General features: G+C 37.6%; 1 protein-coding gene across 1 annotated transcript in view; it reads left to right on the forward strand.

Annotated features, from left to right (window-relative positions):
- The window catches only part of LOC121373465 (fibronectin type-III domain-containing protein 3A-like), a 143,102-nt gene that overhangs the window by 86,761 nt on the left and 37,262 nt on the right, over positions 1 to 19,079 (forward strand). The window contains exons 2-4 of the mRNA XM_041500133.1: positions 8,690 to 8,850; positions 10,995 to 11,199; positions 17,394 to 17,525. Coding sequence (XP_041356067.1) covers positions 8,690 to 8,850; positions 10,995 to 11,199; positions 17,394 to 17,525 — 498 coding nt within the window. The remainder of the gene's footprint in view (positions 1 to 8,689; positions 8,851 to 10,994; positions 11,200 to 17,393; positions 17,526 to 19,079) is intronic.

Raw genomic sequence — 19,079 nt, forward strand, 5'->3', positions numbered from 1 at the left:
GCTGCTAATGAAAGAATGTCGCAGGTTTCGTGTATGTCAGAATTACCCAAATGCTTGACCTGTAGTCGATGATTAATAACTCAAGGCTCTCTAGTGATGTCATTAAACAAAACAAACTTTATAGACATTGTAAGCTCAACAGAGTCATAAACTGCAAAACTTTTTTCAAACTGTTTTCAAAAATAAAACATGAATGATATCACTCTTTCATATAAATCATTTTAAAATTATGTATTTCACTTATTTGCGATTCCTATGTATTTATTTGTGAACTAATTAGTAGTAGTATCAAGTTTCTTACAAGTACCGTATTTTCCCATGTATTATGCGCACCGGTGTATAATGCGCACCCCCCACTTTGAATGTTTATTCCAAGAAAAAAACCATGAACCACAATATAATGCACACCGTTTTTTTAAACCACAAAATCGACAGTAAATGCAAGATGTACCGTTTTCCCCGTCACCAAAATTAACGAAAAGCGAAAGAAGCGGTATATTCAAGAAACCAAGAAACAAAACTTAAGTTAGGTATTTGAGTACATAGACCTACATGTCACATTAAACAATGGCTAGTACTTGCGTACATACATGTCACAGACTCACACGTGCATAAATCAAAACAAAGTTAAATACCCCATACACTGTAAATGACTAATAAATATATGAAAACAAAAAATATAGCATATTACATTTCGTTCTCGTGGCTAACGTGAATGCGCGAGATTTCTAAATTTATAATAGTGTGGTATATTTCCGGTTGCCGGAAATGGCCGAATTAAATATCATGGAAATTAAAAATATTTACGGTCCAGTTTTGTAATTTTTGTGCACTTTTTGGCGAGGTATGGATACTTTTGTAGATTTATTTTGCATTTATTACAACCATCACAAGTGAAAAGTGATTTTTAAGAGGGTTTTGGTGTTTCGTTGTGATGAACACTGTCAATAACCTGTAAAGTACCGTAAACTACCGATCGGCGATTTTTCATGGGTGATCGCTGGACATTTTTAAAAGATACTTTTTCTATTGCTATGTATAGTGCGCATCCCCATTTTTAACCTGTATTTTCTGGAAAAAAAGTGCGCATAATACATGGGAAAATACGGTATATATTTAAACTAAAAATTGTGTTAAATTTACAATCAGTTTGTTTTAAAGGGACATACCCTAGTTTCAGCCCGTGAAAATTAACACTAAGTTTAGTTCATCTACAAACGTGTAACACATTTGAATAAAGTTACAATTGAGTGAAACACGAGTCTATGACTTTGAAATGGTGAAATACCCTTTAAAAATAGACTAAAATTCGACTCCATAACGTGAGTTAAAAAAAATATGAGAAATTCATTTTGTGATATTAAAAACACCAGAATGACCAAAAACACTTCGATGTACGGAAATGGATAATCTAATCAATAAAATTTAAGTAAAATATGATTTCAGTTATCAAAAACGGTTCTAATAGTAAAAGATATTCCTTAGTGTTTAAAAACTAGCGTATGTCTCTTTAAAACTTTAGTTTTCAATGAAGTCAACTAAAAATTTACAAAAAAGCCCAACAAAAACCCCCCAAACCATTTACGAACTAGATCAGTCTGTTTTTCTAGACTGGGAGGTTTAAATTTCTTGTGGGAAGCAAAACACAGCATGATTTATCTAGCATTTTGAGACATGCATTCCATGCCCAGAACATATGCATTTCATTACTCGCCTGTGACGCAGCCGAATAAACACTGCCAAGCTGGTAGTCTCCACAGATTTGTTTTAAAATTCAACTCTTTACAGGGTGTATACTATCAAATCAAATCCCATAGCCGACAATAGTAACATATGTGGCTAAAACTCCTACTTGCAGCGTATCAATCAACATAAACACCACAAATATAGATACTACCACCCCTCACTCTTAAAGTGAATCAGAAAATATTGGGGGTCAAGCTGCTCATTTCTGAGATAACGGGTATCGTCTATGACTACCCTAGTTCTACACAAAATAATTTTTTATTTTTTTTTACAACTACCCCATACATGTTTCAAGCACAAGATTACTTGACACATTGGTACTAGATGAAATAAAATTGCATACATTTTTTGCCCAGATGAAACTATTATTTTTTTATTTTTTTTTACAACCAACACACTCACATTTATCACCAATCATAGGACTTGTAGTGTTCACTTCTCTATCAAAAGTTGGGTGCACCTCAAACTTGGACCCAGCCGGAAGTTATTTGGTTTAGTACTACCTACAGGGAACACAGAATGGGGTTGTGGAGAGGCGGCGGTGATGGTAGTGGTGGTGGTTCATGCAGGCTTTACACCAGAAAATAATCTTAGGGTACATAATAAAAACAAAACAGATCATAAATACCTCTATACTAGGTGATTATGGGTTATGACCATGACTGCAAATCCCCATAACAGCTTCAGACCCTTTGATTCCTCAAATTTCTACACATCACCCCCACCCCCTGGGCCATCATACAGTTAAGTGTGCCCAACCCACCACATTCAAATACACTGCATAGACCCTGCTTGAAACTTATTAAATGTAGCAGGATTACTTTGCAGTACTCTCAGTGGAAAGACATAACCACTGTGTGCAGTCGATTTAGGATTGATCCCCGTTGGTTGGCTCATTGGGCTATTCCTCGTTTCATCCAGTGCACCACGACTGGTATATCAAAGGCAGTGGTATGTGCTATCCTGCCTGTGGGATGGTGCATATAAGAGATCCCTTACTATTAATGGAAAAATGTAGCGGGTTTCCTCTTAGACTGTATGTCAAAATTACCAAATGTTTGACATCCAATAGCCGATGATTAATAAATCAATGTGCTCTAGTGGTGTCGTTAAACAAAACAAACTTTTAACTGACTTGACCACAGTGTCTGCAAGCCTTTAAAAAAAAGAAAGAAGAAGAAAAAACAGAGGAGAATGCACACAATGTGTTATGGCCAGCCTGTGGAGATTTCGTGTGGAATACACCAGTGAATTATGCGAGACATTAGCGTGTTCTGCATGATGTTGGTGGAATGCTGGGAAGTGATATGTACGAGTTGTACATTGCAGCTCATTGTTTAACAGGTTTCTTACATCAGCGGGGCGGGCATTCCGCAGCTCCCATTCATACATACTGACCTGCCACTGCACACCACACATCAAACGGCATTATGCAAAAACATGCTTTTATATTGGTTAGGCATTGGGGGGTGGTGCTGAAACAGTCACACCCCAGTGCTGGTTAATTGTATACTTGTATGGTATTTAGTGGGTCTTCTATACCCCCACCCACTCCTCACCCCAGTTCACACTGGCATACAGATTCCCTTTTTTGTAGGGGATAGGGGGGTGGGGGGTGGAGAGGGCAGGTTAGCTTTTGCCTGAATTAAAAGAAAATGTTTGACTCTGAATAAGAACAGTTATTCATATTAGCATTACTGCCAAACAGCTATATGGGGTTGCAGATGAATCACTGCATTTTTACATGGATTACAACTAATTTTGCAGGTAGAATGATCGAAATAAATGGTAAAGACGTAAGGTCTCAGGTTAGCACATTTTGCCCGAATATCTCTATAATTTTGTTTTTAAAATCTTCATTAGCAATATTTCTAGTCAAATGAAAATTGATATAGCAATGACTGTTTAACGTTTCGAAATTGTGTAGCAATCTCTGAAACTTGCTAATTGCAATGTGATGCTGAACGAAATGAACTGTATGGATATCATCATATACATCTATTTCAGAGAATATTTCTACTGAAAAGTCCTAAATAAATGTGTTTTAAAATGTCATGCAGATGATAACATTGATTGCAGTAAATCACATTCATTTAGAACTATTTTCTACATATATATATATATAATAGTGTATAATTAAAATCATCAGCTGTCCCCATAATTTTCAAAGACTATTGATATTTCTGTCATGCACTGGTGTGCTTATTAATTGCATACTAATGTAATTGTCCCATGTTATACTCATAAAAACCAAGTCAGCTATTCATGTAGGTATAATGACTTTTTCAGCATGAAATTTTACTTAGTGCAATTACATGTACATATAGCTGTATACATGTAGGTGTCAGGCAGTGCGATCCCTGTCAATGGGCCCATTGGGCTATTTCTCGTCACAGCCAGTGCCCCACGACTGGTATATCAAAGGCCGTGGTATGTGCTATGCTGTCTGTGGGATGGTGCATATAAAAGATCCCTTGCTGCTAATCGGAAAGAGTAGCCCATGAAGTGACGACAGCAGGTTTCCTTTCTCAATAACTGTGTGGTCCTTAACCATATGTCTGACGCCATATAACTGTAATTAAATGTGTTGAGTGTGTCGTTAAATAAAACATTTATTTAGTGTCAGGCAGTGAGAATTTTCATTCTTACATATAATTTCTTGCATTCTGAGATGTAATGTCTTGGATTCTGAGATGTAATTTCTTGAATTCTAAGATACAATGTTTTACATTGTTGGTTTCTTTGATGTGCATGTAGGTGTTTTCTCTTACAAGCATTCCTGTTACAGTCACTGTGTTATAAAAGGATGCATGGTATGTAGTATATTAATATATACACAGTTGTACATGTATGGCATAATATTATATGGGTCAATGGCCTGTACACACTTACTTGAATCAATCACCACATGAATCCAATATAATTCTCGTACATACATGTACACCTTCGTGTAAGACACACAGAGCAAAATGAAAGTAGATTGGTATATTCCAACCTACATGTATGTATACATGTATACACTCAGTATTTCTGCCAGAAAGAAATTTTTGGGTGTGGCACTATAAAACCACAGTCAACAGGTGGTGTGGGGAGCCTTTCCCAGAGAGAAAATGGGTTAAGGTTACGGTTAGGGTTAAGAACATGTACAGTAATGATAAGAGTAATTAATTTTGTCAAAAGATCAACTTAAATTTAAAAAACAAATAATCTGCAATACATTTTGGGTATGGCCCTGTTTTACCCTCTGGCAGAAACCCTGACACTAAGACAAAGAACGTTTAGCAGTTTGACACTACTGCATTGTACTTAATCTGCCATCTACCTTTCCGTGACATAACAGTTCTTGTTGTATTGTAAATCACCTGATACTTACATGTATACTGACAAATGATCAATACCACCTGTAGTTGAAGTCCAGTGTCTGATTTCACTTTGAAAGTCACAAGTTTTCTAATATTTAAAGCACATTTAGCAAATTGCGAAACTTTTTTTGTCTTATATACACAGGTAGGAATATACTGGGAAACCCAGTCGAACTAGAATTCATTTAAAACCAGACGTTTTTCACTGTCCCTGTTTAGATATTAATAGTATAATATAGAACAGAACATCTCTAAACCGGATAAACCTTAAAACTGGATTTTTTACTTGGTACTATAAGAAAGGAAAGGAAGAAAATGTTTTATTTAATGATGCACTCAACACATTTTATTTACGGTTGGTTATATGGTAAAAAGTAAAGTTTGTTTTATATAACGATGCCACTAGAGTACATTGATTTTTTATCTTATCATCGGCTATTGGACGTCAAACATATGGTCATTCTGACACTGGCTTTTTTAGAGGAAACCCGCTGTCTTTAACTCTTTTATGACAGGCAGCAAGGGATCTTTTATTTGTGCTTCCCACAGGCAGGATAGCACAAACCATGGCCTTTGTTGAACCAGTTATGGATCACTGGTCGGTGCAAGTGGTTTTACACCTACCCACTGAACCTTGTGGAACACTCACTCAGGGTTTGGACGGTTATATGGGTCGGGACATATGGTTAAGGAACACGCAGATATTGAGAGAGGACACCTGCTGTCGCCACTTCATGGGCTACTCTTTTCGATTAGCAGCAAGGGATTTTTTTTTATATGCACCATCCCACCGACAGGATAACACATACCACGGCCTTTGATATACCAGTCGTGGTGCACTGGCTGGAGCGAGAAATAGCCCAATGGGCCCACTGGCGGGGATTGACCCCCAGACCGACTGCACATCAAGTGAATGCTTTACCACTGGGCTATGTCCCACCCCTGGTACTATGGGTGTCCACCGGCCTCGGTGGCGTCGTGGCAGGCCATCGGTCTACAGGCTGGTAGGTAATGGGTTTGGATCCCAGTCGAGGCATGGGATTTTTAATCCAGATACCGACTCCAAACCCTGAGTGAGTGCTCCGCAAGGCTCAATGGGTAGGTGTAAAACCACTTGCACCGACCAGTGATCCATAACTGGTTCAACAAAGGCCATGGTTTGTGCTATCACGCCTGTGGGAAGTGCAAATAAAAGATCCCTTGCTGCTAATCGGAAGAGTAGCCCATGTAGTGGCGACAGCGGGTTTCCTCTCAAAATCTGTGTGGTCCTTAACCATATGTCTGACGCCATATAACCGTATATAATATGTGTTGAGAGCGTCATTAAATAAAACATTTCTTTCTTTCTTTCTATGGGTGTCCAGTTTAAAAGGGTTTCATTGTACATAGAAACTAACTATATAGTGTACATAGTGAAATAAGGACCATTATAAACTGTTAGTCTTATTCAACTTACTGTACTAGCACAACAACTATGCTATACAACCTGAGTGATCTCCTCCACTGCAGAATTGTCTGCCCATGTGCGGTTATGGATATACATCCGGCAAGGGCAGACAATCCTGCAGTGGAGGAGATGACTCAGGTTGTATAGCATTGTTGTTGTGCTAGTACTAGGTAAGTATGAATAATAATGAAAATTAGAAACAAATTTTCTAAAACTAGGGTAGTGAGATGAGATAGAAACTGCAACTATATTAGTGAGATAACAAATATGGTATAAAATGTTATTGTACAGGGCTAGCCCTGGGTTGCTATTTTTGTTTGCCCAAAACTTCGCCAATCTTCAATTTCTTTCGCCAATCTAAATATGTATTCGCCAACTACATATTTCAGTCAAAAGATTTTGTTTTTAATCTTGTGCTAAAGTATATGCTAAAATGTACTTGTTATTCAGTTCACGTCTTGTATGACATTGTTTTAAGGGATCTGTTTTACACTCATCTAGTAGTGAAATTAGGAGTACTGTTAAAGTGAAACTAGCTATATAGAGTTTCTAAGATAAGGAATATATGTGTAGTTAAAGACTGTTACTGGATAGTGGGATGAGGAATACAGACTTCACAGACAGGGCAGACAAGTTATCCAGTCTGCGTATTGAAATGTTAACGAGAGCGGACTGCATTACTGTAAGAGAGATAATCCGTTCTGACAGGTCGGAATTACTCCTGACAGAAATGTTGTTCTTTCAAGTGGATCTCGTAGATAAAAAGCCCTGTATTGTGTGTGTTAAGAGAGTCGGGCTATTATCAAGTGATGCCAGAATGTGGTGCTGGGCTTTCAAGAATCTAGACCTGGGTTTTGTTGGGTCATCATCAGCATCGGCAGTAATGATGATGGCATTGTCATCATCACCACCATCATCATTATCATCAACAACGACAACAACACAACCAGCAATACCCATCTGTCCACCCATCCATCTGTTGTCTCTCCATCCATCTATCCACCCATCCTTCCATTCATCCATCCGTCCATCCATCCATCCATCAATCCACTCATCATTCCATCCATCCATCCATCCATCCATCCATCCATCCATCCATCCATCCATCCATCCATCCATCCCATCCATCCAAACATCCAACCAATCATCCAACCATCCATCCATCCATCCATTCATCCATCCATCCATCCATCCATCCATCCATCCATCCATCCATCCATCCATCCATACATCCATCCATAAATGTATCATATCCATGAATAAATGAATGAATGTTTAACGAAATGCTAGCAAACTATGGTAATATATCCAATGGTAATTTTTCGAGATGATATATTTGACGAATCGTACTTTTTATTTCTTTCAAAGTAGGGGTGGTATTTAGCTCAGTCGGTTGAGAGCTTGACTGAGGTGCTTGAGTTGCAGGATTGAACCACCTCGGTGGATCCATTCAGCTAATTGTTTCTTTTCCCATTCCAACCAGTGCACCACACCTGGATAAAGGTCATGGTATGTGCTTTCCTGTCTGTGGAGAAGTGCATATAAAAGATCCCTTGCTGTTTTTAGGAAAAATGTAGCAGGTTTCCTCTGATGAGTAAGAATTACCAAATGTTTGACAATCAATAGCTGATGATTAATTAATCAGTGTGATCTAGTGGTGTTGTTAAACAAAAGAAACTTTTTCTTTCTTTCAAAGTAGCTACATGTAGTTCCAAGTTCTATATTAAGAAGACAACAATGTTTACATGTCTGTAGGTTTTTGTTATTTTTTCTTAATTTTAGACAAAATATTAAGTTATAAGTTTTAAAAAATTTAACTTATAAAGAAAAAAAGCCATACCAACATGTAAACGACATTGTCTGCTCAATATAGAACTAGCTACTTTTAGGTGAATGGCTTTGTCAGTTCACACAGCACATGCTTTTTTTGTTTGTTCATACCCTAATGAACCTAAAAGAAAAAAATGTAAAGTTTGTTTTATTTAACGACGCCGCTAGAGCACATTGATTTTTTATCTTATCATCCGCTATTGGACGTCAAACATATGTGAACCTAAAAGAAATAATACACTTGTAATTCTTAAATGAATTGTTCTGTCCGTGTTACTGTATTTCTGTGTTTGTGTTGTTGCAGGTCCAGCCACTGTGCGGATGGTTTCAAACAACGGACCGCCACTTCCCATGCCCATGCAGGTCCCTCCTGGTCACATGGTCCAACAGATCGTCGACGAATACGGGATTCTAACACACGTCATTCTATCACCACAGCCTCCTGTTCCGGGCAGCCCGATGACGGTACGAAGTTTCTTCATTCGTTCACTCTTTTGTTTTAGTCCAGTTTTTGTCTTGTCCTTACAAAGTAAAAAGACGAGTTATAGGCCAATTGTGGTGGTGACAGCATTGAAATTTAACATTAAAATGTAACATTAAAGTTTAACATTAAAATTTAACGTTAATGTTTAACATTAAAATTTAACATTAAAGTTAACATTAAAGTTTCGCGTTTACATCTGTTTCTCACTAAGTACAAGTCCTAGGTCAATGAACAATTTTATGGTAAGCAAGACATTTAATTCTGTGGAATTCTTAGTTACATGCAGTGACTGCTGTTTGACAGGTGTGATCTGTCCACTTCCCTATAGCGCTCATAAAACATATCTTGCAGCGCGAAAAACGCTCCCCGTAACAAATTTGCAAAGTGAAAATTTTATACTGTTAACTTTTATAATTTTTGAGAAATTGAAACAGAAATTTTGAGAAAAAGAAAACAGTGGTGTCTTCCTTAATTTAACATGTATCAACTGTTTTCATTGGATGCAAGTAAGTGGAAGTCGTACTCTTTTTTTTATACATCTGTGGTGGGGCACAGGTTGGGACAAGAAAGGCCCTAATCAGACATTGAGTTTTGCTGAGGGGGTTCGATCCTGTGATCAAAGCACTTCCGGCGAGCGCTCTACCAACTGAGCTAGATGCAACATGGCAGGGCAACAACCTTGCTATGGAGTTGGAGAACACTGCTCCATTATGACATCACTTACTAATGCAAAATAGCTTTAATAAAATTGTGTGTTATTATTATCATCAATTGTTAGCATTAACTGACTTAATACAAAATATGTCTGACTTAGATGACATTTCCTCAGTTTCTCTCCAATTTAACCAATTGGATATCAGCATTTCAATTGTCTTAATTCGGAAGCTGTTATAAAGCAAATATAAAGCAAAATATCTGGAAAGTGGAGGGGGTCAAAAGTCTGATCAAGATCCTGTGATTCGTGGCGGGAAATCACAACAACAATCAGATATTGTTCAGGAAGCGTCCCGATTCAGCCGTTTCCAGCCGAATTCGTCCCAATTCTCCAGTTCTCAATCCAATTCTGATCCGATTTGTATCTTTCGCATGGTAAAAAATTACCAAATCTGTCCCGACGGCGTCCCGATTCTCCCGAATGCGATCCGACAGAGATCAGACAGTGACCCGACAGTGAACCGACGCTGTCAGAAGACATCCGTTAGAAAACCGTTAGTCACGTGATAGTCCAGATCATGCCCGTTCATCACGACAGTGTCCCGATCCACAGGACACCGTCCAGACAACACAGGACATTGTTACGATTTTGATCCGATGCAGCAGAATCTGTCACAACATAGTCACGATTGTAATCCGACTAGACAAAATCGGCTGAGTTTCCCGAATGTTACGGGACGCACCTAACTGTCGGGAGTGCTTGGCCAACCTCTCCGGACCATTCCCAATCCGTAGGACTCTGTTACAAACGTATACGACTGCGTTCAGACAATGATAGGACATTCCAGATCAATGAGGATAGTAATCCGACTTTTTCACTTTTCGTGTCATAGCGCTGTCTGATCTCAAACGGGAGCCATAATCGGCACTGTGAACGCCGCATTAAGGATATTGAAAAGTGATGTGCGACAACACGAAAATGAATTACTATGATATATTGAATATTATAATTCCAAATTGTTCAATAATAAAATATACCTGAGACTGCAATCTTAAGTTTATTGTTTGGCAGTTTCCTCCACAATCTTTCCCACCTTTGGAAAGTAAAAAACCTCATACTTTAAGGATATATAGAGGATTCATCACAAGTATTTCTTAATATGTAAAATATCAACCGAGTCCAATTAACTAGACAAGGTTGATATTTTATATATTAAAAAACACTTCTAAAATAACATTTTAATTCAATTTTTAGTAAATCACAGTACTAAAGTCGCTGCCATCGGTAATATGACATCATCACGAATAGCATAAATAAGTCACGCATTTTAACTAAGTATTTGAAAACGTTACGCTCAGGTACACAGGTCTTGTTGGCTTGTAAGCAAATGACCCATCCACAGCAACACATTACCTAGAGACCTTGCAAATTTGCATACCATTATTAACCGGGTTAATACTTTTATTTCAGGGTGGACCAAACAGTGCCACGCAGTATTACCACAATCCGTACGGACCACACTACACTCAGCACCCTCAGTACCCAGCCCATCATCATCCACATCCGCACGCCGTTCCACCACACATGCAGTCGGGGGGCATGCCTCCTCCTCCGCCACATGTTCAGACGCCGCCCCCTCATAACTGTACGAATCATACACCAGTGCATTCATCAGGTAAGTCTGTGCAACTTTAATATTGTTTATTTGTCAGGTTTGTTGTGAAATACTATTGATAATACAGATATTAGGGGGGGGGGGGGGGGGCAGGGTTTCTGCCAGAGTGAAACGGGTATGGCACCATACCCCAATTTGGTTTTTTTTTAAAGTTAAACTTTTGACAAAATTAATTACTCTTATCATTACTGTATGATTTTCTTAAGCCTAACCCTAAACTTAACCCATTTTCTTTCTGGGGGAGGCCCCCCATACCCTCTGTTGACTGTGGTTGTATTCAATTCCATAGTGCCATACCCAAAAAATTCTTTCTGGCAGAAACACTGGGGGGGGGGGGGGGGGGTTCTGTGCATTCATCAGGTGAGTATGTGACTTTAATTTTGTTTATTTGTCATGTCTGCATGTAGGGAAATATTCAGTGGCGTATCTAAGGGGGAGGGGGGGGGGGAGTCCCTAAATTTTGCAACAATTATATATTTATTTTTATTTTTAAATTATTTTTTTACAATGGAGAATCCGAGAAGTCCCTTTGGCAACATTTGTGACCATAGGCCACATGTTATTGCCACCACACCCCTGCAAAAAAAAAAAAAAAAAAGGAAAAAAAAAGATGATTTTTTTTTTTATTCACCACTGATATTATTGATAATTATACGGATATTGGGGTAGGGTGGAGGTTGGGATGTGTTTGTTCTGTGACTATAATATTATACTGGTATTATTGATAATATATGGATGTTGGGAGGTGGGTTTTTGGGTTGTAGGTAATATTACAAAATGTTTTTGTTTTTTTTATTGTTTTTTTTATTATTGTTGTTTTTGTTGGTTTTTTAGTGGGGTTTTTTTTGGATGAGGGTTGCTTTGTTTTTCTGTCATAGGTTTTATCTGAAGTCTGTTAGTTATAAACTACATGTACATGTTGTATTTCTGAGGACAACAGTTTGCCCATTTTAAATATACTTTGAGAAAGAAATCTGAAACAGACTATAACTCACTTCCTCCTCTTTATATGATGACATCATCATTTTGTGTGCACAAGAAATGAAAGGTGGAAAAACAAAATGGAATGTTATGCACAAGGTTTGTGAAACTTACTGAAAACAACTTCAGATTCTTAAATATTTGTGGGTAACACATTTCCATGAATGGAAAAAAATGTGTGGATAAAATAAGTATTCATAATCTGGATATTGTTTACATACATAAATGAAATTATGGCTTCAGAACAGAAAAGCAAACAAAAAGTGCCAAATTAACTAAAGTCATCCTCATGAAAGTGTTTTTGTCAGTGTGCGATTTTGGTTGCAAAAATTTAAGTGTCCCTGTTTGCAAATCTTTAGAACCCACCACCAACCCAACGAGCCCTGCTTTCTGTCTCCAGTAGAACAGAAGATACATCAATTTATGTTTTGCATTTAACCATTGAAAAGATCGCTATTCAAGACTGTGGTTTCCCAGGATTTTGAGATATATGTTGACTGTGTCATTTCGAAGGATCAATGTAATTTGTACAATTTTTACGAGCCATGCGGGTTCATATGCTAGCTAAGCTAGAGAGTCCTATATGATTTTTACGAGCCATGCGGGTTCATATGCTAGCTAAGCTAGAGACTCCTATATGATTTTTACGAGCCATGCGGGTTCAAATGCTAGCTAAGCTAGAGAGTCCTATATGATTTTTACGAGCCATGCGGGTTCATATGCTAGCTAAGCTAGAGAGTCCTATATGATTTTTACGAGCCATGCGGGTTCATATGCTAGCTAAGCTAGAGAGTCCTATATGATTTTTACGAGCCATGCGGGTTCATATGCTAGCTAAGCTAGAGAGTCCTATATAATTTTTACGAGCCATGCGAATTCATATGCTAGCCAAGCTAGAGAGTCATATATAATTTTTGCGAGCCTCAGGCTTCTGGACTCTCCTCAAAATCGCACACTGTATGTTATTATTATTTTTCTCTGTTTTAAGTATTAAGATGATAAATACATGATTGCATGTAATAATATAATATTTAAAAAAAAAAAAACCCAAAAAGCTATGCATATTTTATGTATAAATATAATCTGCAGTGGCATAGGCGGAGGGGGGGGGGATGGAAATGCTTGCCTGCCCCCCCCTCCCCCCCGGCTACGCCACTGATAATCTGTAAAATGGAATGTTTACGTGCAGAGTGGTAACCTGTATGGCTGAAGTTATCTAAAGTAGTTTTCCCACTCACCTCCCCATCCCTCTTCTCCCTTCTAACCCCTGCACCGGCCTCGGTGGCGTCGTGGTTAGGCCATCGGCCTACAGGCTGGTAGGTACTGGGTTCGGATCCCAGTCGAGGCATAGGATTTTTACTCCAGATACCGACTCCAAACCCTGAGTGAGTGCACCGCAAGGCTCAATGGGTAGGTGTAAACCACTTGCACCAACGGGTGATCCATAACTGGTTCAACAAAGGCCATGGTTTGTGCTGTCCTGCCTGTGGGAAGTGCAAATAAAAGATCCCTTGCTGCTAATCGGAAACAGTAGCCCATGTAGTGGCGACAGCGGGTTTCCTCTCAAAATCTGTGTGGTCCTGAACCATATGTCTGACGCCATAAATAAACTGTGTTGAGTGCATCGTTAAATAAAACATTTCTTTCTTTCTTTCTTTTCTAACTCCTGCAATTAAGAAACTGTCTGTGGCAAAAAAAAACATGCTGTAAAAAAATAAATATATATAGGGCCTATAATTAGTATAAATTAACAAATGTAGTCCACAACAAAACAAAATGGTGCATGGAGAATTAAAAACTCCACGACATTGCCGATTGTTGTGAGTAATTGCAGGAGTTGTCTTCACCTCCCCCTACCTCTCCCCCTCCAAACTTTATAGTGAAATATATTTTATTACTTTGTCATACAAATTCATTTATTCATTTCCTATCTATAGGCAATAGTTTACAAACAACAAACAGTTAATGGGGAAAATACGGGAGGGTATATATCCGGTACACATCCATTCAGTTTTCAGTCGTGCAGTGCTTTGAAAGCGAAACGCCATTATCTTCAGTAATAATAATAGATCATTCAGAAAAAACTTGTTATGTCTAATTTTGAAAGTACTGCTTGACTGTGAACAAAAATAGATATCTGATGATCTTAGGTAATTCTTGGCAAACCAGAATGATATACTGAAAAGTTCTACATGTATACCATGGTAAGAAAGAAAGAAAAAAAGTCCCATGATTTAAAACCATTATGTACCTGTATTTAATGAGAAGAAGTATGCTTGAACTAAATATCAATTGGATCTTAAATAGACCAATATCAGGGGAGGGTGTGTCAGATGTACACCACCTTCAGGGTTTCTGCCAGAGGGTAAAATGGGTATGGCGCCATACCAACATTTTTTAGCAGATTTTTTTCTTTTTCTTTAAGTTAACTTTTTGACAAACTTAATTACTCTTATCATTGCTGTATGATTTTCTTAACCTGAACCATCAATTTAACCCATTTTTTTTCTGGGGGAGCCCCCCCATGCTGTGACTGTGACTGGCTGCATTCAATTTTATAGCGCCATAACCAAAAATTTCTTTCTGGCAGAAACACTGACCTTGTACCCCCGAAAATTCCACTAAGTCCACTTTTTGTACACAGCTAATTTATTCGGGTACCTAGTAAACACAAAATGGGCCACTACTATGTGGTTATGAGTTTGAATGTTTTGAAATTGGATATTGCATTCCATGTGCTTTGATACATTTTAAACAGCAGTTCCCTTGCTATTATCTATCTTAAAATTATAACAAATATATCCATTAATTTCTATGATTTCAGTGTACATAAATTTAACATTCATACCCTCTAGCTGAAACCCTGCATGTATGACTGTCTTTTACAATGTCGACATTCACATTGTTTGCGCTTGCTTTTCTTTTCTTCTTCTTCTTCTTCTTCTTTTTTTTGTTTGGAGGGGGAGGGGGAGGGGGAAAAGAGGGTCATACGCAGATGAATCTAAAAGAAATAACACCCGGTAATCTTTTAAATGTTGTTAAGTATGGTGACAAATCCAGGGCAATTAATCAACAATTCCCCATGATGTATTAATTTATAACTATAGATAAGTAACATTTTAAAATCAATTGCATGGAATAAATAGAAGATAAAATGAGCATAGCATCTGTTGGGCAGATATTTTTTTAACTTTAATCCTTCCCACCCTCTAAAAAAAAAAAAAAAAAAAAAAATCAGTTTCGTTTGAAGTACAGGAAAGAAGAAAAAGAAAAGTGTTTTGGAAATTAAAACAATCCGACTATTTTTGTGTACAGTTTAGAAAACAGTTGGCTCAGAAATAAATAACTTGTAGTAAATTCCACAGTATGAAAAAAAAAAGAAAAGGCATTCCCTGTGGGAAAGACTATTACATAATTATGTTTGCAGTTGAATTATGAACTAGATTATGCTTAGTTGTATATTTTTATCTATCAACTGTGTAAACATTAAACTATTTATGTCTGAAATAAGCATAGCATTTATAAGGTGATTATTTTATTAAACAAATAAAATGACATAAATTTAATATGCAGACAATTAAGTTATGTGCGAGACTGTACTTATTATTAAACTATTTGTAAGTCTCGTCAGCTGTATTTACAGTTACTTTGATAACACATGCACAATACCTGGCTGTTTGTCATGGAAATAGGTCAAGGTGTCGACCAGGTATTGACATGCATGGCTGGTCAGGTGTCTAGTCTTTGAAGCCATATTGACATCAATCAGCCGACTGTAGCTACTTTAGCTACTTTTGTTGTCTACGTCAAACACCGTTAAGTATTTTATTGAAAATCTGTGAGGAGAAGTTTGTTAAAATTCATGTCTGACAGTGTTTAAGCCTGCAGTGTACTAACCAGTGCAGTAGCTGACCTAATGAATTGAACGATAGGTGACGTGGACACTTCCATATGCTGCATTAATTGTCAGTGTGTTCTACACACCCGGCTAGATTAGCCGGCAAGATCAGCTGATCAGCTGATCAGCTTTATTTTTAGCCGAGCCCCTTGTCGGATATTGGTCAACGTGTGTGTGCATCCCAATACACAAGATTGATTCACTTTGGATGTTTTTGTTGTTGCTCTGTTCGACTGTGTAAAATATAAATTTCCAGCTGTTTGTGTGAGCATGGATTAATTACTTGTAATCTATTTCATGTGGCAATCTACGGCATAAATATTTCGGACAAATTTCAGTTTGTGTTGCTAACATTTCACTTTCAGCTGACAGATTCATAATGTTCTGTGCTTTGCATGATTAAATGCATTTTGTACATTTTAAAAAATGAATATTGGCTTTTTGTGTGTGAATTATTCATGAGGATTTTTGCTCGAAACATACGTTATGTGGGCTTGGATTTATGTTGAACTGCAATAGTTTATATGCCACGTTGTTAAGACATCACATTGTTGATAAGGTTTCAAATGACACACACAACATGCATGGACTTGACAGTTGTTACAACAATTCTTTATTTATCTCTGGAGAATATTCATGAACTTGACAGTTGATGCAACAATTCTTTATTTATCTGTGGAGAATATTCATGAACTTGGACATGATTAAATAAACATGAACCATTGGCTGAATGAATGAACTGTTGATGTACTTAGTGTAATATAGTTAGTAAATGATTTGGGAACTGCAGTACAGCTATACTAGTATTTTTAGTGGGGGATTTTCTTTCTTTTTGGAGAACATTTATGAAGATGGACGTGCAGGCTTATGAATGAATGAATTAAACTGATGTAGACGTTGTCATTTAGATAATAAATGTAGTATAGCAGTATAGTGCTACATGTATCTTAGTATTGTGTTTAAAAATGAAAAAGAACTGGAAAACATTTATGAACGTGGACATGCTTATAAATACCTAGATCATTGAATGATCTATTAGTGTAATTTAGTTAATGATAAGCGATTGATTTACTGGTTTTCTTATGTAATATTTATTTTTTAAAAAAGAAAAAAGAAGAAGTATTATTTGGTGCTTTAGGTGACCTATGCCCGTTGTATATGTTTGTATCAAGTCATAGCTTTATATGACTGAATTTCCATACTGTAACTGAATTTCCGTACTGTAACTGGCCTATGCTCACTGTACATTTTGTGTTCAAGTAATCGTTGTCAACCACTGAATTTGCGTACTGTACTGTTGCCATGTCTCACGAAGGTCCCAGTCCACCAGTGAACTCCACGGAAGACCGAACGTTGAGGACTCGCGCCAGGGTTCGGAAGAAACTCGAGCGGCGCCGGACAGACGGATACCCGCCACGTCCCCCGGCACGAAGACGCTGTCCCGGAGGTTCGTAACATTATTTTCATAAAAAGTTTGTTTTGTTTAACCACGCCACTAGAGCACATTGATTTATTAATCATCGGCTATTGGATGTCAAACATTTGGTAACTTTGAGATATATAGTGTTAGAGAGGAAACCCGCTTAATTTTTTCATTGGTAGCAAGGGATATTTTATATGCGCCATTCCATAGACAGGATAGCACATACCATTGTCTTTGATATACCTGTCGTTGTGCACTGGCTGGAATGAGAAATAGCCCAATGGGCACACCAATGGGGACTGATCCCAAACCGACCGCGCATCAGGTAAGTACTTTACCACTAGGCTACGTCCCGCCCCATTATTTTCATAGTCCAGATTTACATTATTGTGAGCATTAAATGCCATCACTCTTGTGCACGCTCCTAAATTCACTCCAAGCAATATTAAATATTGCCCTGAAAGCTTTAACAAAGCATACTTCTAATGTAGGGTTGGGACATAGCCCAGTGGTAAAGTTCTCGCTTGATGTGCAATCGGTCTAGGATCGATTCCTGTCGGTGTGCTATTTCTCATTCCAGCCAGTGCACCACAACTGGAATATCATATGCCATGGTGTGTGCTATCCTGTCTATGTATGTAAGCGATCCCTTGCTAGTAAAGGAAAAATGTTGTGGTTTTCCTTTGAGACTAGATGTCAGAATTATCAAACATTTGACATCCGATAGCCGATGATTAATAAAATCAATGTTCTCTAATGGTGTCATTGCTTTAAGAGAACTGAGGGTGATTGATCCTGCCACCCAGTCACACCTCAGGTGAGCGCTATACCACTGAGCTACATCCCCCCTACCCCTCCCCCTCCCCCATGGGAAGGATTGGCCAGTACATGAACCACAGTTCTCCAATATTTCTGATGACTGGCATATGTACATGTATGTATATGCTGTCCTATTGTGGGGAAAGTGCACATAAAAGATCCCTTGCTGTTGATGGAAAAGCAGATATAACCTCAAAGACTGTACGTCAAAATGACCAAATGTTTTAACATCCAACAGCAATAGATAATAAATTGATTGATGTACTGTAGTGGTGTTGTTGAAGGGACATTCCTGAGTTTGCTCCATTTGAAGATGTTTCCGACTAATAAAATATTTCTATGATTAAACTTCCATATTAAATATATTTTTTTGTTAAAATATCAGTGTCTGTATATTCAATGTGTTTCTGGTCGTCTTAATATTTCTAAGAAGCTAAGGATTTTGTCTTTAAATAATTTCATACATAAGAAAAAACAATAGTCCAGGAAATAAAATGAAATTTATCCTAGTACAAATATTAGAACGATCAGAAACAATGTTTAATATACAGCCACTAATATTCTATGCCAAAAAATATATTTGATATGTAATTACAATCGTTACAAAGTCTCTATTAGTCGATAACATCTTAAAAATTGCAGCAAACTCAGGAATGTCCCTTTAAACAGAGCTAACTTTAAATTTTACTTTTTATCACAGCGTTTGTTTTTGATGACACAATTTTCTGAACCACATGCAGGGTTTCTGCTAGAGGGTAA

Source organism: Gigantopelta aegis, chromosome 1 (genome assembly GCF_016097555.1).
Source record: "Gigantopelta aegis isolate Gae_Host chromosome 1, Gae_host_genome, whole genome shotgun sequence".
Taxonomy (NCBI): domain Eukaryota; kingdom Metazoa; phylum Mollusca; class Gastropoda; order Neomphalida; family Peltospiridae; genus Gigantopelta; species Gigantopelta aegis.